Source organism: Rana temporaria, chromosome 1 (genome assembly GCF_905171775.1).
Source record: "Rana temporaria chromosome 1, aRanTem1.1, whole genome shotgun sequence".
Classification (NCBI taxonomy): Eukaryota; Metazoa; Chordata; class Amphibia; order Anura; family Ranidae; genus Rana; species Rana temporaria.
Window position 1 is genome coordinate 194,837,208 of NC_053489.1, and position 18,675 is coordinate 194,855,882.

The 18,675-nt window shown below is 41.3% G+C and overlaps 1 protein-coding gene across 16 annotated transcripts in view; it reads right to left on the bottom strand.

The window, feature by feature from the left end:
* Positions 1-18,675, bottom strand: part of RIMBP2 (RIMS binding protein 2) — a 758,298-nt gene that overhangs the window by 224,190 nt on the left and 515,433 nt on the right. For all 16 annotated transcript variants that reach the window (XM_040347437.1, XM_040347489.1, XM_040347429.1 and 13 more), the window contains 2 exons: positions 8,465-8,541; positions 6,644-6,753 (listed from right to left, as the gene is read on the bottom strand). In XM_040347437.1, the coding sequence (XP_040203371.1) occupies positions 6,644-6,753; positions 8,465-8,541 (187 nt within the window). The remainder of the gene's footprint in view (positions 1-6,643; positions 6,754-8,464; positions 8,542-18,675) is intronic.

Below are 18,675 nucleotides of genomic sequence, written 5' to 3' on the forward strand. Positions count from 1 at the left end.
CCAAAATCGCATTAGCAGAATGATGTCTGCAAACATATGGAGCGTCTTCTACTTGTGTCACGGGCTATCTCACTTCAGGGAATTAGGCAGATGGGACATGAAAAGGCAGAGAACAACTCATAGTGCAACCGGTTTATTGAAATAAAAAAGTTAAAAACAAAGCAGGGCCAAGTTGCCACTTACACTATCAAGTGCCCAACCCGGCACTAGGTCTGCAGGCTCAGATATGGAGGCACCAGCCTCTCCTTCCGTGTCGGCGCGAGTCCGTCAGGTGTCCTTGCTGACAGCCGAATGCGGGAGGGGGATAAAGTTCAAAAGGAGTGACCAGGCTGCGCCGCCGACGATCGTTTCGTTAGTACGTCTTCAGTGGGGCGTGCCTGGTCACGAGGGTCACGTTCTTTTGAGTGATAGAGCAGGGAAAGCGCGAAAGGTGATTGGCGGAGCCAGCGGTCAATCACAGCGCAATCCCGGCAGGTTAACGAAATGGAATAGATGAATGCAAATTTGAGTGACACGGATGGCAGCCTATTGGAGCGCAGGCCCAGTGGCGAATTGAACAACTACCTGCCGGGATTACGCTGTGATTGACCGCTGGCTCCGCCAATCACCTTTCGCGCTTTCCCTGCTCTATCACTCAAAAGAACGTGACCCTCGTGACCAGGCACGCCCCCCTGAAGACGTACTAACGAAACGATCGTCGGCGGCGCAGCCTGGTCACTCCTTTTGAACTTTATCCCCCTCCCGCATTCGGCTGTCAGCAAGGACACCTGACGGACTCGCGCCGACACGGAAGGAGAGGCTGGTGCCTCCATATCTGAGCCTGCAGACCTAGTGCCGGGTTGGGCACTTGATAGTGTAAGTGGCCACTTGGCCCTGCTTTGTTTTTAACTTTTTTATTTCAATAAACCGGTTGCACTATGAGTTGTTCTCTGCCTTTTCATGTCCCATCTGCCTAATTCCCTGAAGTGAGATAGCCCGTGACACAAGTAGAAGACGCTCCATATGTTTGCAGACATCATTCTGCTAATGCGATTTTGGCTTTCTTTTCACTAAGCAAGCCCTATCGCTCTGGTAAGAGCCCATTTCATCAGCACTTCTCGGGTGTTTACTCATAAGTGGTGGAAGATTTTAATTGTATACACTTGGTTTAAAGAAGATTGCATGCCTATCCGTAAAGTTGAATCACTGCGATTTTGGAATAAGCCAACTATCACTTTAAGAGTGCATGGACAGTGTTGTCAATACAATTTTTTTCTTTGGACTTTTTTTACTTTTTTCGTTTTGTTTTTTCTGGTTTTGGGAGCACTTTTTTCTCATTGTGTTTCACATTTATATTGTTTACCGGTAGATCCAACTTATGGCTATTGGCACTTTATATTTTGTTTTCAAGATCTAGTTACACATATCACCTTACGCAGTTCCTGCTGTTAGGGCCCAAATTGCATGTAATTACTCACCTTTATGCATATATTCTATCGAGTGTATGTTCTTCTAATTGTGGTACACTATATAGTTAGCCCACTGCTCTAGTGCCCCATACCACTCCCAATTATTCACTAAATTAGAGATAATTATCTCTCTTTTTTAGGGGAGCTGCTTTTTGATATTTATTTATTTATTTATCCCACATTTTATATATATTTTTGGCGCGAAAATCACTTCTCTACACACTGTCCTATGGTATATGGTTACAGTGCTGGGGGGAATATCTAGAGTGAGGGGGGGCCAGAGTGCTGGAGGGACATCAGGGGTGTAGAGGGGTCAGCGTGCTAGGGGATATCTGGGGTGTAGAGGGGTCAGCGTGCTAGGGGGACATCAGGGGTGTAGTGGGGTCAGCGTGCTGGGGGATATCTGGGGTGTAGAGGGGTCAGAGTGCTGGGGTGGGACATCTGGGGTGTAGAGGGGTCAGCGTGCTGGGGGGATATCTGGGGTGTAGAGGGGTCAGCATGCTGGGGGGATATCTGGGGTGTAGAGGGGTCAGCGTGCTGGGGGGGGGACATCTGGGGTGTAGAGGGGTCAGAGTACTGGGGGGACATCTGGGGTGTAGAGGGGTCAGCATGCTGGGGGGATATATTTCCCACTGTTTCTTTGCTGTACATAATGATTGTTCATGTCGGTAATGCAGAGCTCCACCCAAAAGGGACAGCTCTGCTTGTCTGCCTCCCACCTACTTGATGTCTGTTTACGTGCACTGTCTGCATTGTAGGGGCCCCAGAGCATTACTTTGCCCAGGGACCCATGATGCTATTAAGACGGCCCTGGTTCAGCAGTATTGAAGAACTGCATTAGCAGAAAATAGATCTTCAGAAAAATGTAAGTAAATGGTGAAGTTTTCCCCAGAGAGGAAAAGGCATCCTTTCTCCTAGGACAAAAACTGATGCGTGTTGGGAGAAGGATAGGTTAACTTGCCTCACAACTTATGTTTGCTAGTGTTTAATTCTTCTGTAAGCAGCAATAAAACCCAGCTGTTTTTGAATATCCTTTGTCGATTAATTAACAGTTAAGAAATAAGCATTCCATGTATGCACTACTTCAATATTATGGGGTTGAGTTACTAAAACCTGAGAGTGCAAAATCTGCATGCATGGTAGTCAATCAGCTTCTAACTTCAGCTTGTTCAATTAAAGGGGTTGTAAAGGTAAAACATTTTTTCCCTAAATAGTTTCCTTTACCTTAGTGCAGTCCTCCTTCACTTACCTCATCCTTCGATTTTGCTTTTAAATGTCTTTATTTCTTCTGAGAAATCCTAACTTCCTGTTCTTCTGTCTGTAACTACACACAGTAATGCAAGGCTTTCTCCCTGGTATGGAGTGTCGTGCCCGCCCCCTCCCCTGGAATACAGAAGAGTCAGGACGCTCTCTATGTTGCAGATAGAGAACGGAGCTGTGTGTTAGAGGGCGTCCTGACTCTCCTGTATTCCAGGGGAGGGGGCAAGCACAACACTCCACACCAGGGAGAAAGCCTTGCATTACTGTGTGGAGTTACAGACAGAAGAACAGGAAGTGCGGATTTCTCAAAAGAAATAAGGACATTTAAAAGCAAAATCGAAGGATGAGGTAAGTGAAGGAGGACTGCACTAAGGTAAAGGAAGCTATTTAGGAAAAACAATTGTACCTTTACAACCCCTTTAAGCTTTGACATAAAACCTGGAAGCTGATTGCTTTCTATGCAGAGCTGCAACAAATTTTATACTCTCCAGTTTGCTTATTTTACTTAGAAGCCATGGAAATTTGGTTTTATACCCCATATTGTGTATATTATATTAAGAGATTTTAACTGTATTACAACCCCATTCCAAAAAAGTTATTCCACTGTCTGAAATCAATATAAAACAGAATGCAATGATTTGCAAACCTCCTAAACCCATATTTTATTCACAATAGAAAACATTAAAACATATCACATGCTAAAACATAGAAAATGTACCATTTAAAAAAAATAAGTTAAAATGGTTTGAAATTGATGGCAGAAACACGTCTCAAAAATGTCACTCTGTAAATGTCTGGGAAGTGAGACCAGTTCCTGGAGTTTTGGGAACATATTGTTATCCCATTCTTGCCTGATATAGAACCTTGACTGCTTAACAGTCCTGGGTCTTCTTTGTCCGATTTTTCGTTTCAAGATGTTCCAAATATTTTTAATTGGTGAAAGGTCTGGACTGCAGGCGGGCAATTTAAGCAAGTTGTCATAGCAAGACCTTCCCTGAAAAAGACGTCTGAATGGAAGCATATGCTGCTCTAAAACCTATATATATATTTCAGCATTGATGGTGTCTTTCCAGATGTGCAAACTGTCCCCTCTATATTAATGCACATCCATATCATCAAAGATGCAGGCTTTTGAACTGATTTTTGGAAGTATTCCTGAGCCCCTGCAGTGATGTACATCACAGAGTCATGCCTATAATGCAGTGCCTCCTAAGGGCCCAAGATACCAGGTATCCAATGTTGTGTTTCTTCCTTGGCACAGAGATTTGTCCAGATTTTTAGAATGTTTTAATAATATTACATACTGTAGATAATTATAAATTTAAATCATTTGCAATTTTACAGGTTTTGAGGAACATTATTCTGAAACTAAATAGTATATGTGCCCCCGTGCTGTGGTGTGCTCAAATTAATTTAAATGAAATTAAGTTTTTGACTGCTGCAAGAAAAAGGTGTGTACTCCTTTAGGATTAGTATGGGAAGTTCCTGCGCTGTCTGTGCTTAGTAAAATATATAGATTAATAAAACATAGTCTACAATATCTACCATATAATCAGAGGCTTCTGATGATGCTCCTGGGGTGAAGTGAAATGCATTAGGTACAGAGACTTTCGGTGACACCATTTCTTGGATTTTGGAACACAAACTGTGGATTGCACAGTGTTTTATATGCTTGTCATGAAAGACCAACATGTGAGTGGATATTATTTTATAATAAAATCTTTTTAAATGATATCACACCATATATGCTCTATTTTTTATCCTATGAGTACATCTAATTATTGGGCATGTGTAAGAGGATAAAGATACATCTATGAACAGTGGCGGCCCGTCCATAGGGGGCGCCTGGGCACCGCCCCCCCCCCCCCACCCCAAAGCCACAAAAATGAAAAAAAAAAGATTTTTTTTGGCCCTTTAAGAAAAAAAAAAGGTTCTTTAAGTGTTCATGGCGGGCTCCGGGCGCCAGTCACAGTGCACTATTAAAGCATCATTGAAGCGTCATGCCAATTGCTGCAGGCAAGACATTTCATTTGCATGTTTTTTTTTAGCTCCGTGGCGCTTTGCAGGACACCTCTCCAGCCACTCACATCAGGTCCTGAGCCTCTCCAGCCACTCACATGGAGTCCTTCTGCACTGCTAGGAAATAAATGAGCAGTGCTTTCCCCTGTGTCACTTTCAGTTTCGGTTCTCTGGCTCCAGGACTCGGAGGTAAGTAAAATATTCTTATTATAAAACTTTATTTATTCTTCTAACCCACTAAACCCGGTGTCTGCCCATCCATATACAGCAGCACCTTGTGCTGTATGTATTGTCAGCCTGTGATCGAGTGGAGAGGGGGGGGGGGTTATGATTCACCCGACAATTTGTGCTGGAGCCTTCATTACACATCTCCTGTGTGTGAGGGCTCCCAGCTCTGCGACCTACAGCCATGCTTTACAAGTCTCAGCTCTGTCTCTCTCTCTCTCTCTTTCTCTCTGTCTCTGTGTGTGTGTGTGTGTGTCTCTCTCTCTGTCTCTTTTTCTCTCTCTATCTATCTCTATCTATCTGATTATCTATCTATCTATCTATCTATCTATCTATCTATCTATCTATTTATCTATCTATCTATCTATCTGATTATCTATCTATCTGATTATCTATCTATCTGATTATCTATCTGTCTATCTATCTGATTATCTATCTGTCTACCTATCTAATTTTAATGTCTGGGTATCTATCCATCTATCTATCTATCTATCTATCTATCTATCTATCTAATTATCCATTTGTCTATCTATCTGATTACCTATATATATATATATATCTATCTGATTATCTCTCTGGGTATCTATCTATCTGATTATCTATTTGTCTATCTATCTATCTATCTATCTATCTATCTATCTATCTATCTATCTATCTATCTATCTATCTATCTAATTATCTATTTGTCTATTTGTCTGTCTATCTATCTATCTATCTATCTATCTATCTATCTATCTATCTATCTATCTATCTATCTATCTATCATTCTATCTGTATATCTATCTATCTATTTATCTCTCTATCTGTCTCTGTCCTATCCAATCTATCCCTCTGCAGGTCACATTGTCTGTGAGTGACGTTGGGGGGGGGGGGTTGGTGTTTTGTTTGCGCCCCCCCAAAAAAATGGAGCACCAGCCGCCACTGTCTATGAAAGATATATTTCACCAGTAAAGCCGATCTTTACATGGATAGCTGGTGAGTGAGGGCACAAGAGGAAGGGGAGCACAGCACTTTCCTCACCTTTGCCATATATTATTGCACGGATTGCACTTTTAAAATAACTTTTTCTGTACGGATGGCACTTTAAAGAAATCATCATGACATGAAGAATCACAGCACTATATAAACTTTTATTGTTATGCTTTGTCATTTGTATAGCAGACATTGTTGATTATATGGTAGATATTGTAGAAATGTTTTTAAGATTCTATATACTTTACTGAGCACAGACAGCGCAGGAATTTCCCATACTAATTATTCTGAAACTGTTCGACAATTTTTAGATGCAGCTTTTCACAGATTGGTGAACCGCTGCCCATCTTTTTTTATGAGACACTCTGACTCTCTATTTTTATACTCTATCATGTTACTGACCAATTAACCTAATTAGTTGCATAATGTTCTTCCAGCTCCTCCTTGTTTTTTTGAGACATGTTGCTGCCATCAATTTCAAAATGATCTTATTTCTTTACGTAGATTTTACACAGCATTTTTTTGGAATTGGGATTATACAAAGTAACCTTGTGTCAGTTCATGTGGAAGAATATACCAGAGAACTGAGCCAACCCCAATTTAAAATATAGGATATTACGATTTTTGCCCCTAATCTGCACAAACTCTGCCGAAGCTGAACATATTTTGATAAAACCTTCAGATATAGTAGAAAAGTGTAAGAGGATTAGCTGAAATACCTTCATAAAACCCATCCTCATCCATATCTCCATATACATAGAGGTATTTTCCTGCCACCAGGGGAAGTTCTGCCTCTGGGTTTTCATTTGGTCCATCAAAGGGATTATAACTATTACAATAAGACAACAAAGTGAGAGAAAGCAGGAAATATGAACAATAAGAGAAAGTAAAAGTTGTTGCCTTTTAGGTTCCAGCATTATGACTAACCACAACTATGAGTAAAATTTAAGTTCCCTGTCAATGAATGTAGCCAAAATTATTTCCATCAATTAAAACACTTTGCAAAGATCACTTTTACTGAAGTGTGGGTTGTGAATAATTTTACCAATGTTAAAAAATAGAGAGTTACCAACTGGGTTGTTAATAGTAATTTTGTAAATTAAATCTTTAAATTAAAGTCTTGTAGTTTAATGTGTGAAATCAAAACTTAAATTGCACATTAAATTGAAATACTGCAATTAGTAATGCTAAAAAATGACTAATCAAAGAAATAAATAGAACATTTAAAATGGCAAAAGAAAGTTGTGACTATAGGATACTATTTCCAACTGCTTTGCGAGCAACATTCAGAGTAACTTTGTGTTGTTTATATTTCTTCAGTCATAGTAATAGTGTGTTATTATATTCCAATAGTTGGTTGACAATATCAGGATGCTCATGCAGACTGCACTTTGGGCAAAATTTGCATACAGTATCTGGGGCTGAAACGAAATAATGCGAAAGGACTTCTCTGTATAAAGACAAATGTGTCCTTGATCCCTTTATGATCTTGGTGTCCAGCAGGACCAAATGGTATGTGATTCTGCACTTCTGGGTCTGAGGGGAGCACCACCGGGGCCCCGCTCCCGCTGTTATTGTAAACACCATGTCCACCAGGACCCACCAATCATTCGAGGCACAGGAAAAACAGTGATATGTAAACAAGGCGATCGCCATTCTTTTACATGGGAAAGCAACGATCTGGTGTTTCTGCTAGGCAGAAACACTGATCTGTGCCTTTCCACAGTACAAGCACCCCCACACAGTTAGCGAGCACTCCCTAGGAACAAATTTAACTCTTTGATTGCCACTGATGTTAACCCCTTCCCTCCCAGTGTCATTAGTACAGTGATAGTGCATATTTTTAGGCACTTATCACTGTATTATTTTTACTGGTCTCCAAAAATGTCAGTTAGGTGTCCGATCTGTCTGCCGCAATATTACAGTCCCACTATAAGTCACTGATCCCCGCAAATACTAGTAAAAAAGAAAATTCCAAGAATATAGCCCATAGTTTGTAGACGCTATCACTTATGTGCATACCAATCAATATACGCTTATTGGGATTTTTTTGACCAAAAACATGTAGCAGAATACATTTTTTATTGGGTATGTTTTATAGCAGAAATTTAAAAATATTGTTGTTTTTTTCTAAATTGTCTGTCTCTTTTTTTTTATTAGTGCAAAAAATAAAAAAACTACAGAAGTGATCAAATACCACCAAAAGAAAGCTCTATTTGTGGGAAAAAAAGGACATGAATTTTATTTGGGTACATCGGCGCAAGACCGCGCAATTGTCAGTTAAATTATTGCAGTGCCGTATCGCAAAAAATGGATCTGCTGTTTTTCCCTTTATAAGCAAAGCATAGGCTTGCTTTACTTTTGAAGCTATATATGGGATCTAGGCTGCTAACACTTAAAATGGAAATTCCCCAATATCCAGCTCTATATTCAAATATGAAAATGATAATGTATATAATAAAAATTCTGGATAACTAGATTTACATACTATATGCACATTACAGTGCATACCTGTCAGGAAGTAGTAAATTGGTCATTACCTGTAACGTGCAATACAAAGGTGTACTTTCCCAGAGTATCTTTGCTTTGAGGTATTCGTATTCTGTTCATTATCCATCTGGAGGAAACAGAGCACGACTTTATTATCTAAGCTGTCTAAATGCGTAAGTAAAGCCAAAATGTTTTTGTTGGTTTTTCTTTATAGAGTAGGGAAGAGTTAAAACCTCTGTCAGGTTATTTTTACTGTCTGTGTCTTGTTGGGGACATTTCCCCTTTGCTTTGTGTCGTGCAGATGCCCCAGGAAGTGAGAAGAAATCTCTGCAAATTGAGATGGATGCCCCTCTTGGACAGATGTCCCCCTTGGAAGATTTACCTTCACTTCTTGTTTTGTTTTCTGTTTAGGGGGCAATAATTACAGATACCTAAAAAAAGGGGAATCTAACTAGTCGTGGCACAGACAGCAAAAAGGTAACAGGGGTAATAATCCATCTACATTCTATTCAAAAGTTTGGACTATACATATCTCTTTGAACATGAACTATGACTTTTTTGGTAATTGACCCAAAACAAGCATGTATATCAGGAAATTTTAATTTAAGTCAGATTTTCTCAGTTGCATACTTGTTCTGGCTTAATCATGCAAAATTTTGAAGCAAGAGATCAGCATGACCGCCAAAGAAGTCACACTTGTAAAATAAAAAGCAATAACAGCCTACATGTTTCAATTTGAAAAGATCCCTATACATGGAACATACAATTTCTGACAATAGACAATTATTTACTTTGTAAACTAAATACAAATCACATGCCTAAATTTAAGGTAACACGTCTGCCTTTCCATGTCAGGAGACTGCTCTGCTAACAAAACATAAAACCAAGAAGCACTGTATTCAAAGGTTTAAACACAGTATATAGCCATAGCAGACTATTGCATCTTTTATGGTGCCCAGAGCTGTCTAGTTATACAATGATTTATGTAGGTAGCAATAGCATTTTGAATGTACATATAGTTTTGGAATCTGCATAGGCTTGCAAAGTAACTGGTAGTCACTAAAAGAATTGCCATAAACATGGTGATTAAAGAGTTAGGGAGCCATTAACAGTTTTGCTGTGGGGCCCAATTTCACATAGTTACAACCCTGAGTTTGTGATTTGTGCATGGTGCATAATATAGGCTTTAAGATCTGCAAAATAATGATTGAATTTTGCTTGTGCCTCAGCAGAGCAGCGAACTTTACAAATGGCAAGCAAAAACACTGAGAAACGTTAACTACAATGAATGTTTAAAATGGTCTTGTATCCTTTGGTTTTTAAAGTGGAAGAAAAAACTATATCCAGGAATTATTAAAAATGTTGCCTCCGCATACACATCCTACATATTCTGCCTAAGCTGTATATAAATAAAAATAAAAGATGTGTATATGGATTTTTAACTCACTCAGGTCCGGTCACGTGATCCTGTAGTTCCGGCTAAGGGAGCATTTGTCAATGTCCAGGAATTCCCAGAGCCATGATGTCACCCATAGGCTGCCACGGCCCAGCCATTGACGGTGCTCCCTTCTCTCACCTGCTGCAGCCACCCACTGACTCAGAGGAGCTGGAGCTACGGGATACATAACCAGATCAGAGCAAAATAAAAATAGGTAAGAACATACCGCATATACTCGAGTATAAGCAGACCCGAATTTTACGGCACCTAATTTTACCACAAAAAACTGGGAAAACTTATTGACTCGAGTATAAGCCTAGGGTGTCCATCTGCATGCCTCACTTTGCCTCACTGAGTCCATGTGCATGCCTCACTGTGCGCATGCCTCACTGTGTGCATGCCTCACTGTGCCCATGCCTCACTGTGTCCATGACTAGACTTACGTTTAACATGGGAGTATATAGAAGGGGTGCCCAGCTTTGAAAAATCGGTGCTTCCCGGCCATAGGGTCCCCAGACAGCAAACTTTGCACACTTGTAGAGAACTTGGGCTACATGTGTGCCAATTTTCGGGTCCAGGGGACCTATGACCGGCCAGTACCGGGTCCCCAAATTTACCAGAGAAATTACAGTTTAACATGGGAGTCAATAGAAGGGGTGCCCGACTTTGAAAAATCGGTGCTCCCCGGCCGTAGGTCCCCCGTAAAACAAACTTTGCACACTTGTAGAGGGGCTATATGTGTGCCAAGTTTGGAGTACCGAGTCCCCAAAGTTAGGGAGATTACGTGCAAAAAGGTGACTCGAGTATAAGCCGAGGGGGCATTTTCAGCATAAAAAAATGTGCTAAAAAACTCGGCTTATGCTGGAGTATATACAGTAAATTCTTTTTATATAGATTGGCTAACATAGGTAGTAGGAGGAAAAGAATAGTTAGACCTTGGCTTTTCTTCCACTTCCACTCTAAATCCAGCACTGTACCCAAGAGCAGCAGCTTGGGAGTGAGACCACATGGGTGCCCCCATAGCAATCGGCATTGCACAGAACAGGTATGTATGACAAGTTTATCAAAAACAAAACAAAAATCTTTTAGAATCACTTTAACTATTAGTAAATAGCATTAATCCCTTAAAGCCTGAAGGTAAAACGAATCCTAACTATTTAACCTATCCAAGTACAGTATATTTGTTTGTAAATGTTTCTTTAGTTTTTCTATTTGTAGTCATACATGAAATAACAAAACTACAATCCTAATTCCACATAAAGAATATATAATATTCTATTATTATTATAAATAATATATATATATATTACCAATGCATAAAAAAAAGACAAAAGGACTTACAAAAAAAAAAAAAGAAAAAACTCTCAATACCTGCATTACGTGGTTACTGTTCTCACCAGTTGTAACCTTAACACAAATAATCATCGAACTCCAACCAACTATAACTCTAAATAAACACAAGTTTAAGGCTGGGCTCAAATTAGTCCGGTCTGGATTGCAGCTCTGTTTTCCTTGCAAAGAAAAATATTATTCATTCAGCGGTTTCTCTCCATTGTAGCTGCAGATCAGCTGACCAGGGAGAGGGGGGAGATGTAGAATGAGGGGGAGAATATGCCTGTTTAGAACGGAACACATCTGCAAATCAGATGCGTTCCCATTGAAGATTTTGTGTCTGCAATTCGCACCGCACTGCCTAGTAAACGCACACAAATTTTGTGCAATGTGGAGTGCGGATGCAACGCATATATGTGAACCATACCTATTGAAAACAACATGTTTTTAAATGTTATGCAAATTGGATGCGTTGTAAGCTGAATCCAATTCGCAATAGTGTGAACCCAGCCTTAATGTGTCAGAGGATGCAAACTTGATCCATTGGACCCTTCAATCATAGAGTTTTTAAAATTCATTGTTACATCAATATCTCTATTTCTCTGCCTCTCTAATTTCTTGTAATTTTACTATCCAGTCCTTCACTGATGGAACAATAGGCAATTTCCAGTTCAAGGATATTAAATTCTTCCCTGCATGAAAAATAAAGATCTTTTAAATTTTCCCACTGAGAGATGGGAAGCATGGAACTATACTGGTAGAGGGTCACCCGCTAAACAATATTGTGCAATTTGACCAATTAAGATGCAGATCTTCATTGAGGCTCGGTTCCCACCTATGCGAATTGTATGAGGTTTCAACGCATCCAATTTGCATAGCAGGAGAATGTGACTGGCTCTCTATGGAGCCAGTTCACATATCTCTGCAGTAGGTCCGTGCAAATTGCTGGAAAAACGTGTGCCTTTTTTGGTGCGTTTCAGGTCCGAATTCAGCCCATAATTCGGGCTGAAATTGGACCTGAAACGATGAACCAGCACGCACCGGACCCCTACTGTGGGACGGATGTGGCGATAGTGTGAACCAAGCCTCAAAATATCTGTATTAAAGGGCAGTCCCACCATATATGCTAAAAGGTCCCCTTTCAAGCCACACCCCTTCAGCAGTTCACTGACACAGATGGAAAAATTCTAGCCAAATTCTCAGGGAAAATATACCATCTCTCTAAGAATTTATAGCAACATTTCTGTATTCCAGGACTGATGGAGTATGTGTGCACTAGCCTAAGTGATTTCCTCCACCACAGTTTCTGACAGAGTCTTACCTAATTTCCCCTCCCTGTTCCTAATATAATAAGGAATCATTTGTGAGGCTAAACCCAAAAGCAATTTATAGGAAGCAGAGAGCAACCTAGTGGCTAGATCGCTCAAGACACACAAGGTTTTGAAAGAAGTCAAATAAGTCACTGGTCGCAGCTTTTTTATCTAAGCTATTAAAAAATGCTTAAATATGTGTTTATGTTTATAGGTTTCCAGACATTCATAATGGACCTACACCATTCATTCCTGAAAGCAGAAAGAGGTTTCAGGTCAGAGCCTTCTAAAAATTTCTGTTTTACCTTTACATGTGTTAAAAAATGCCAGCTCTTCCCTAAATACAAACCAGGGGAAGACTCCCATTGGTAAAAGTGGGGATGGGAAGGGTACTAGACTTCCTTCTTTATTTAGTTGGTTCCATATTTCTAACTTTGCTTGTGTCAGGCTGAAATTGAATTTGCCAGGCCTCTATGCTCCTTGTGAACCCAAGGAGCATGGGCCAGATTCCGGCCTGCCATTATCTTTTCTATAGGAACACATAGTTTATCTTGAATGTGTAGGTTCCAATTTACAATCCTCATCAGTGCATTTGCCTGATAGTACAAACAGAGATCTAAAAAACCCAGCCCCCTTTCTCTTTAGTCCTATTTAGTTTGTATGACAACCTATGGTATTTTCCTCTCCAAACAAGCCTTAGAAATTCCCATATTACACAATAGACAAAGAACCTGGACACTTTTAAAGAATAAAAATCTAGGGAAAGTCACAATCTTCATAATATTTATCCTACCCAACCAAGTACAGTGTAACTTATTTGTAAAAGTGGTGAAAAATTATGACTAAATCATGTATCCCAAAAGTCAGTCAACTTAATTTCCATATATGTAATTTTTTTGCCATTTAAAAAGGGAAGGACGCCTTCATGGACTCCCATTCTAATTTTGTCATTGGAAGAATCACAGACATGCCCATATTTTAAAATTAGCAAGGTCTCCTTCAGGATTTTAGGTTTTAGGAGTCATGCAAGTTTTAGTACAAAAAACAAAAATGTTTGCAAAAGTGGCAAGCTTGATGTCTGGGTTGGCCCTCAATGCTTCCATCATTAAAATAAACAGAAAAGGGGATATAGGGCATCTCTGATGTGTCCTGTTCATGATAGAAAAAAGCTGTAGGTGCATTATAGAGTGCAAAGGTCCAGGTGGCAATAGCTATACATACATTTTGGGTGTCCAATGCGCCCTTTACCTTTAAGGAGGGGTGGGCTCCCTCAAGGCTTACCTGCTTGTAATCTATCCATTTTTATATATGTGCTCCAGCTTTGGAAACTCTTAAAATTTACAGTGTAAGGGCTGCAGTACACTAGGGCAGGGCTCAAAATTTCAAGTCCTGAGCTACTAGCCAGGCCTCAAGAGTTACTCGCCACCAGTTGCCCCACCTAATTCATACACTGTCCTGCGCCTAATTGCACCCGTAAACACGCCCTCGTAGATTATCTCATGGAATGACAATGTTTTATGCAGAATCAAGTTACAAAATTAAATATTACCAACAACAACAAAATGGGACAGGGCACTGGGGGCAGACCAGAGGGACAGGGCACTGGGGGCAGACCAGAGGGACAGGGCACTGGGGGCAGACCAGAGGGACAGGGCACTAGAACTGGGTCTCTTCCCCATTCTCTTGCTGTCTCCTCTGCAACTCCCATCCATCCTCTCTTTCTCTCCCATTCATCTCATCATTAGGAGCCTGTGTGTGCGGCTCCACGCTTGCATGTCCCCACTTCCCCCTTTTATTCAGGCTGGCAGAGAGGAGAGGAGCTGCAGCACAGCGGGAGGGAGTACAATCCAGCGCTGAGATCCACACAACTGCACAGCCATTGACACCATAGCACAGCGCACACTGACAGCGCATAGCACACATTGAGACCAGTCTGTTCACAGTGCTCAGGCTAAACTTACATAGAGCACAAGGAGAAGAAAACTGCACAAACTAGAAGGCTGCCGCTCTCATGTCAGGGCAACTTTCAGTGAGCGCTGCACCAGAGTGGTAATTTTTGCAATCCTCCACCTCACTCATTACTTTCTGCTCGCTCTCCAGCTACATTGGTCGGGGGCCCGGGGGAGGGGGGCAGGCTCAGAGAGGTAATACAGTTGGGTCCCATGACTTAATGAGAATTTCTAAGGAGAGCACCTGTGTACTGCTCTGCCTGTGCGTGGCTCAACAGACTACTTTTCCCGAGCATGCACCTTTCCTCTTTGGCCGCCAATCTCATCGGGACTCTAAGTGTAGGCACAGATTGGAGGGAGATTGGTCATGCAGCCCTGTCATCACTCGCCCCCAGCTTAAATCCACTCGCCAAATGCTAGTAGGCGAGTGGAAATTTTGAGGGCTGCACTAGGGTGTCATTAAGTGGCCCTGCAGCTTACGCATATATTTGCAAATGTGTTCAAGCGAAACCCCTGGTTTTAACAAGAACTGTTAGGACAATTTGGTTTGTTGCAGGCTGGCTGTTTAAGGGAGCTGGGAATTTTTCTTTGTTATTTTTTTAACATGTGTCGTCCTTCCATGTACTCCTTGCTGTACAGGTCAGTTATAGGTTGGGGTGGTTGCCATTTGTTTGTACTGTTGGTTAATTGGTGAGGAGAAACACAAGATAGCTTTGCTATTGCTGGGTGTCCAGTGCATCCCTTTACCTTTACAGAGGGGTGGGCTGGGCTCCCTCCAGGCATACCTGCCCTCAATTTATCCATATTTATTATATATGTGCTTTAACTTTGTAGACTCTCAAAAATGTTTAGAGTTTGGACTGCAGTACACTAGGGTGCCAGGAAGTGACCCTGCAGCTTAACCACTTAAGGACCGCCGCCTGTAGATATAAGTCCACAGAATGGCACGGCTGGGCAGATAGACGTACCGGCACGTCCTGTACATCTACCCAGCCGTAGGTCGCAGGCGCGCGCCCGCGACCCAGTCCGAAGCTCCGGGACTGCGGGGATATTTATTATAGCAAAAAGTAAAAAATATTGTTTTTTTTTTCAAAATTGTCTCTCTATTTTTGTTTATAGCACAAAAAATAAAAACCGCAGAGGTGATCAAGTACCACCAAAAGAAAGCTCTATTTGTGGGAAAAAAAGGACACTAATTTTGTTTGGGAGCCACGTCGCACGACCGCGCAATTGTCAGTTAAAGCGACGCAGTCCCGAATCGCAAAAAGGGGCCTGGTCCTTTACCTGCATTTTGGTCGAGGCTTAAGTGGTTAAGAAAATATTTGCAAAGATATGAAAACGAAACCCCTGGTTTTACTGTGAACTGTTAGACAATTTAGTTTGTTGCTGCTTGGCTAGTGAGCTGGGAATTTTTCTTTGTTGTTTTTTGACATGTGTCGCCCTTTCTTGTGCCCCTTGCTGCAAAGGCCAGTTAAAGGTTGGGGTGGTTATTGTTTGTATATACAAAAATGTTGTCCTTTTATTCTGCTAAATCATCTTGAAGACCCTGAAGGAAGATACGTGATGGTTAAGGGCACACTGTAGGGTCTGTCATTATGTTTACCAACATACTGTATATGCCCCATACTTTTTTAGATACTTTCTCTAGAAAGACAACTCTGTCAAAGCCTGCAAGGAAATATCTTTCCAATTTTTTTTATTAAAAGAGATTGGTGAACAGTTGGTGGGTTCTGCATGCTATGAGAAAGACTAAACATTTTTCAACGGGGAACCAATCATATTCTGAAATAGATCTGTTCTTAATTGATCAATTGATTTAGACAGAGTTTCCTCAGTGAGGATTTACCCTATCACTATGGTGCCTTGCAAAAGTATTCACCCCCTTGGCATTTTCCGTGTTTTGTTGCCTCACAACCTGGAATTAACATGGATTGTTTGAGGATTTGCATCATTTAATTTGCAGAACATGCCCACAACTTTGAAGATTTTTTTTGTAAAGCAAACAACACATAGGACAAAATAACAGAAAAAAGTAAATGTGCATAACTATTCACCCCTCTAAAGTCAACCTTTTTGCGGCTATCACAGCTCCAAGTTGCTTTGGATAAGTCTTGCACTTGCCATTTCTTACCACTGGGACTTTTGCCCATTCCTCCTTGCAAAATTTCTCCAGCTCCTTCAAGTTGGATGGTTTGCACTTGTGAACAGCAATCTTTAACACAGATTTTCTATTGGATTGAGGTTTGGGCTTTGACTAGGCCATTCCAACACATTTACATGTTTCCCCTTAAACCACTCAAGTGTTGCTTTAACAGTGTGTTTGGGGTCATTGTCCTGCTGGAAGGTGAACCTCCGTCCTAGCCTCAAATTACTCATAGAGTGGTACAGGTTTTGCTCATGAATATCCCTGTATTTAGCACCATCCATCTTTCCCTCAACTCTGACCAGTTTCCCAGTCCCGACTGCTGAAAAACATCCCCACTGCTACCACCATGTTTCACTGTGGGGATGGTGTTCTTTGGGTGATGTGATGTGTTGGGTCTGTGCCAGACATAGCGTTTTCTTTGATGGCCAAAAAGTTCAATTTTAGTCTCATCAGACCAGAGCACCTTCCTCCATGCATTTTGGGAGTCTCCCACATGCCTTTTCGCAAACTCAAAACGTGCCATTTAGTTTTTTATGCTGAATCAAAGAACAAAAAAGGGGAAACAGGGACGGGGGGAGCACACACATTAGCCACATCCATAGGTAAGGTAAACAAAAAAGGGAAAACAGTTGCTCGAAAAAAGCAATTGATGGTCAGACTTTAAAGGCAAGGCGGAAGTATATAAAAAGTATACATTTATTACAAAAAATAGATTAAACAAACAACAATTGAGATAATAGAAAACCATATAAATCGTCAATGTACAGAGGATATTGTCCATATTTATTTATCAATTTATATGGTTTTCTATTATCTTAATTGTTTGTTTAATCTATTTTTTGTAATAAATTTATACTTTTTATATACTTCCGCCTTGCCTTTAAAGTCCGACCATCAATTGCTTTTTTCGAGCAACTGTTTTCCTTTTTTTGTTTATTTTTTTTGCTGAAAATAACGGCTTTCTTCTGGCCACTCTGCCATAAAGCCCAACTCTATGGAGCGTACGGCTTATTGTCATTCTATGTACAGATACTCCAGTCTCTGCTGCTCTGCAGCTCCTCCAGGGTTGCCTTAGGTCTCTATGCTGCCTCTCTGATTATTGCCCTCCTTGCCCGGTCCGTGAGTTTTGGTGTGCAGCCGTCGCTTGGCAGGTATGCTGTTGTGCAATGTTCTTTCCATTTGGTTATGATAGATTTGATGGTGCTCCAAGGGGTCATCAAAGGTTTGGATATTTTAATATAACCTAACCCTGACTTGTACTTCTCAACAACATTTTCCCTTACTTGTTTGGAGAGTTCCTTGGTCTTCATGGCAGTGTTTGGTTAGTGGTGCCTCTTGCTTAGGTGTTGAAGCCTCTGGGGCCTTTCAAAAAGGTGTGTATATGTAATGACAGATCATGTGACACTTAGATTGCACACAGGTTGACATAATTTCACTAATTATGTGACTTCTGATGGTAATTGGTTGCACCAGAGCTTTTAATGGGCTTCATAACAAAGGGGGTGAATACATACACACATGCCAATTATTCTTTTTTTATCTCTGAAAAATATTTTTACTAGGGTTGTCCCGATACCACTTTTTTAGGACTGAGTACAAGTACCGATACTTTTTTTCAAGTACTCGCCGATACCGAATACCGATACTTTTTTTTAAATGTGTCCCCAAATGCAGCCATGTCCCCCCACAAATGCAGCCATGTCCCCCCACAGATGCAGCCATGTCCCCCCACAGATGCAGCCATGTCCCCCCATATGCAGCCATGTCCCCCCCATATCCAGCTATGTCCCCCCATATGCAGCCATGTCCCCCCCATATGCAGCCAATCCATGTCCCCCCCATATGCAGCCATGTCCCCCCCATATGCAGCCAATCCATGTACCCCCCATATGCAGCCATGTCCCCACAGATGCAGCCATGTCCCCCCCATATCCAGCCATGTCCCCCCCATATGCAGCCAATCCATGTCCCCCCCATATGCAGCCAATCCATGTCCCCCCCATATGCAGCCATGTCCCCCCATATGCAGCCAATCCATGTCCCCCCCATACCCAGCCATGTCCCCCCCATATATGCAGCCATGTCC